At 40.2% G+C, this 5,648-nt stretch overlaps 1 protein-coding gene across 1 annotated transcript; it reads right to left on the bottom strand.

The window, feature by feature from the left end:
• Positions 1 to 4,706: 4,706 nt before the first annotated feature.
• On the bottom strand, positions 4,707 to 5,648 carry LOC122729366 (olfactory receptor 6C2-like). Its single transcript, XM_043968213.1, has one exon. It carries the CDS (start codon positions 5,643 to 5,645, stop codon positions 4,707 to 4,709), a length of 939 nt encoding a protein of 312 aa, XP_043824148.1. The 5' UTR covers positions 5,646 to 5,648.

The raw sequence follows: 5,648 nt of genomic DNA on the forward strand, positions 1-5,648 counted from the left end.
CAACCCCAGAGTCACCCTGACACAGATCCAGTCACAGGAAGGCCTCGCCAGAGAAAGAGATGCCCAGAGCCTCTGAATCAGCTGCAGCACCAGTGTCATCGGGAACTAAGCTCACAGTCTGGTGAATTGTGTCCTTGGCAGGGGGGAGATAACAGGGGTCTATGATGGTGCTGAGGCAGAATTTGGGTTTTTCACCACTACTGGGAAGCAGGAGGTAGGCTTGAGTAGCAGTGGCACAGGTGGTGGAGGGGCACAGGCTTGTCAGAGCTGACAACCACAACACACAAAGCTGGTTGATTAGCAAGTTGTTCTGGCATCATCTAAGGACCAGGGAACAGGCCAGGTGAGTGATAAACCTGATCTTCCTTAAATCATACCACCTGGGACCTCCTGAAGCTTGAGATAGTGCAGCCTGGAAATAGTGCCCCACTTTAAGGAGCTAAAAGTCAAATAAAAGAAAGGCAAAATGAGCAGACAGAGAAAGGTGAGGACCATAGAAAGTTTCTTTAGTGACAAGGAAGATCAAGGTGAACCCTCAGAAGAAGATGTCAATGTCAGGGCCCCTATATCTAAAGCTTCCATAGAGGTGCTCAAAAAGGACTTCGAAGATAAAGTTAGAGAGGTAGAGCAAAAATGGAAAGAGAAATGAGGGGGATGCAGGAAAGACATGAGGAAAAAGTCAACAGCTTGAAAAGTCAAATTGGCCAAATGGAGAAGGAGGTACAAAAGCCCTCTGATGAAAATAATTGCCTAAGAATGAGGATTGAACAAATGGAAGGCAGTGACTTTATGAGAAACCAAAACACAATAAAGCAATTCCAAATGAATAAAAAAATAGAGGGCAATGTGAAATATCTTCTGGCAAAAATTGCTGACCTGGAAAATAGGTCCAGGAGAGATAATTTGAAAATTATTGGTCTACCTGAAAACCATGATCAAGGAAAGATCTTAGACATCATCTTCCAAGAAATTGTCAAGGAAAATTGTCCTGATATTCCACAAGCAGAAGGTAAAATAGAAATTTTAAAAATCCACTGATCACCTCCTGAAAGAGATCCCAAAAGGAAAACTCCTAGGAATATTAGAGCCAAATTCCAGAGCTCTCAGATCAAGAAGAAAATATTGCAAGCTGCCAAAAAGAAAGAATTCAAGTACTGCGGAGCCCCAGTCAGAATAGCACAAGATCTAGCAGCTTCTACATTAAGGCACTGGAGGGCATGGAATATGATATTGCAGAGGGCAAAGGAACTGGGATTACAACCAAGAATCATGTATCCAGCTAAACTGACTTCCTTTCACAGGAAGAAATGGGACTTCAATGAAAAAGAGGACTTTCAGGTATTTGTGATGAAAAGACCTGAACTGAATGGCAAATTTGACTTTCAAATACAAGACCCTAGAGAACCATAAAAAATTGGAGTTGGAGGACATACCTGGGGTTGTTCAATGGGTAACTGTCTTGTGTCTGAGGCCAGGTTTTGGCTGGGATCCCCCTGGGTAGAGGGTGGATGCTTTGTCCACTGTGTCACCTACCTGCCCCATGATGACATCCTTAGGGTTAAATTGAGGGGTCAGGGGAATGCACTGGGGGAGGGGAAAGGGCAGAGGTAGCATGGGGTGAAATCCCACTTGAGTAAAACATGAAAAGGCTTATGGAGTGGGGGGAGAGATGGGGGAGGAGCAGGGCAGTAAATGAACTTTACACTCATCAGAATAGGCTCAAAGACCTTAATCTCATTAGAGTTGGCTCAAGGAGGGATTAACATACACATCCAATTGGGTGGAATAATCTAATCTGGGCAGTAAATGAGCCTGACACTCATCAGATTTGGCTCAAGGAGGAAATAACATACACACTCAATTGGATGGAGTAATCTATCTAACCCTCCAGGAAAATAGGAGGGGAAGGGGATAAAGAGAGAGGGGCAAAAGAGGGGAGAGCAGATTGGGGGAGGGAAAGACAGAAGCAAATCCCTTTTGAAGAGGGATAGGGTGAAAGAAGATAGATAATAGTGTAAATATCATGGGGAAGGGACTAAGATGGAGGGAAACAGTTAACAATAGTAATTCTGAAAAAGAGAAAAGGGGGGAAATTTGTACAAAAAATATTTATAGCAACTCTTTGTGGTGGCTAAGAATTGGGAATCAAGGGAATGTCCATCAATTGAGGAATGACTGAAGAAGATGTGGTGGTATATGATTGTAGTGGAATGGTATTGTGCTATAGGAAATGACAAACAGGATAATCCCAGAAAAACCGGGAAGGACTCATATGAACTGATGTATAGTGAACTGAGCAGAAATGGGAGGACATTGTACATAGTGACATCAGTATTGTTCTATGAGCAATTGTGAATGATTTAACTGCTGTCAGCAATACAATGATCCAAGACAATCCCAAGGGACTAATGATGAAGCATACTATCCACCACCATAGAAAGAACTGATAAAAAGAGCACTTGTGGTTTGTACATATATAACCTATAACAGATTGGTTGATGTCTTGTGGAGGGAGGAGGACAGGGAGGGAGGGAGAAAAATTTGGAACTCTAAATCTTATGAAAATGAATGTTTAAAACTACCCTTACATGTAACTGGAAAAAAATAAAATAAAGGTTTGTTGCAAAAAAAAATAGTGAATTTAAACCCTGAGACTTACAAGGATCTTTCCTGATGTTGTTTTTCTTCATGCAGGTGAACAAAGGGTCCATTGGGACCCTTTAAATCCCATTCTACAAGGAAGTTTTTGAAATATTAGCCACATCTCACCTACAACTAAGGCCAAGAAGAAAATAAGGAACCTGTTTAATTAGTAAATTAAGCAATAGAGATAAGGAAAACAGGAATAGGAAGTAGGAAACATGACTGAGAGACTAGGGCAAGGAAATGGAAAAATAAAAGGCAGAATCCAGACAAGACAGCAGTGTAATAGATAAAAGTATCAGCAGCAACTTGATACAGTACCAGAAGGGCTGGCAGATGTCTTATAATTCACTAGGATTTATGACTGTCTCAACTAGGGGATTGTTCTATATGCCCGACCACAAACAAGAACTGATCTCAGACTGCAAGTGGAATTCAGGAGGAATAAAGGAGAACATTCTTTAGCCTTAAAACTTATCATTACTAAATGTAGTTTCATAGAAAGGCTGGGGCTGAGTTATGTACAGTGGAGTGATTCTACAAAACAAATTTGGGTAAGGAAAGGTTAAAGGGAGCAATTGTATTATTAAAATGGGACGAAAGAAAGAACTAATACAGAAGTTAGAGAGGAGCGTGGGTGATACTGGAAATTTACTCTCATCTGGGTTGAAGAAGAAACAATGTGTACATCTGGAAGGGTGCTGAAGTCTTCTGAACATGTAGAGAGGTGAAAAAACTGAGGTGCTGGAGGGGTAGGTATATTGGGATTTGAGAGGATGTGGAAGGGACTTTTGAAAGGTTGTGTGGATTGGGACTGAAAGGGGAGGGGAGGACTCTTAAAAACAGAGTGCGAGGGTGGGGGGAGAAAATAAGATCACAGGAATAGTGTAAAAAGAGAGGCTGGGAAAGAAAATAGTGAGGGAAAATTAAATGGAGAGAAACACAAATAGTAATTATAACTTTGAATGTGAATGGTATATTTATAGCAGCTCTCTGTGGTGGCAAAGAACTAGAAATTGCAGGGATCCCCATCAATTGGGGAATAGCTGAACGAGTTGTGGTGTATAGTTGTGATGATACTACAATGATCTTAGGGAGGCATGGAAAGCCTTGCATGAAATGGTGAAGAGCAAAGTGAGCAGAACCAAGAGAACATTGTATACAGTAAGAGCAATATGGTTTTAATAATGGCTTTGGGGGCAGCTAGCTGGTGCAGTGGATAGAGCACTGGCCCTGGAGTCAGGAGGACCTGAGTTCAAATCCAGCCTCAGACACTTGACACTTACTAGCTGTGTGACCCTGGGCAAGTCACTTAACCCCCATTGCCCCACAAAAATAAATAAATAAATAAACCATCAAACAAACAAATAAATAAATGACAAATAATGGAAGATGCTATCTGCATCCAGAGAAAGAACTGATAAGTAGATGTATACGATAAATAAAATTGTACATATATATATATACACACACACAAATATATGTGTGTGTATGTGTGTGCATGTCCATATGTATGTATTAGTGTATATGTATATATGTGTTTGTGTGTGTATATATATATATACCTATTTATATCTAATGGTAGCCATCTCTAGGCTGGGGTGGGGGGAGGGAAGAAAAGAAAGGGGGGAAAAAGAAACTTACATGATAACTTTATTTTATATTATTTATATTATTTATATTATTTATATTTAAAAGGAATAGTAATTTGTACATAATAGATATGCATCTTTGTGTACAATTACCTTTTTTATTATACTATGTTATGAAAAGGCTTGTTTTATTCCATAAATTTCAAATAAGATATTTTAATGGCAATTTTAAATTTTTTAATAGAAACTTATAATCTTAGAGAGTTGTCAAAGGCCCTAAAAGACTTACATACATTTACGGCTAATATGGCAAGACTGGAACTTAGATGTCCTGACTCTAAGACCAGTCTTCTATACAGGATGCCACACTGTATATATAAAACAATTAGCAATAGAAAAAAAAATAGACCTAAGGACAGAGAATTAAAAATTATTCAGGTTTTCCTGGACCATAACAATCTCTGAAGTCTCTTATTGCTTTAAGAAGAATGTGATCCTTTTAAGTGAGTCCTTAAAAGCTTGTATCACTTGTTTGTTTCTCAAGGTGTATATAAAAGGGTTTACACTGGGGATGACAGAAGCTGTGAGCATGGCTACCACCTTATTCAAATCCACTCCATCAGTAGTGGACAGTTTGATATATTGGAAGATGCAGCTGCTGTAAGTCATCGAGATAACAATCATGTGGGAGGAACAGGTGGAAAAGGCCTTTTTCCTTTGCTGTACTGATGGGAACCTCAGAATTGTCCTGATGATGTATCCATAGGACAGAAGCACTAAGAGTAAGGTGATCATGAGTGTAAGCACAGCAAAGAAGAGAACCATCTTCTCTATGAATTCTGTGTCTGAGCACACAATCTCCAGCAGGGGAAATGCATCACAGCCAAAATGGTCAATGACATTGGAGTCACATAATTCCAACTGGAGACCCAGGCTAAGTGGTGGGAGGATGATCATCAGCCCAGTCAGCCAACAACCCAAGAGGAGCTGGTTACACACTCTGCTGTTCATGATGCTTGTGTAATGCAAGGGTTTGCAGATGGCCACATAGCGATCATAGGACATGATAGCCAAAAGGAAAAAGTCTGTTGCCCCAAGAAGGATGACAAAAAATATTTGGGTGAAGCAAGCATCACGGGAAATGGTATTGTCCCCAGTTGAAATGGTGTAGAGGTATCTGGGAATGTAAGCATTTGTGAATGATAATTCTAAGAAGGAAAGATTTCGAAGGAAAAAATACATGGGAGTCTTAAGATGGGGATCCATCAAGGTGAGGGTAATGATGGTGAGATTGCCAATTACACTCAACACATAGGTGAGAAGCAGAAAAATGAAAATCAGGATCTGCAGCTGTGGGTCATCCGTCACTCCCCGTAGGAGAAATAATGTTATCCTTGTGTGGTTTTGCATCTC

The sequence above is a fragment of the Dromiciops gliroides genome, chromosome 5 (assembly GCF_019393635.1).
Source record: "Dromiciops gliroides isolate mDroGli1 chromosome 5, mDroGli1.pri, whole genome shotgun sequence".
Lineage (NCBI taxonomy): Eukaryota > Metazoa > Chordata > Mammalia > Microbiotheria > Microbiotheriidae > Dromiciops > Dromiciops gliroides.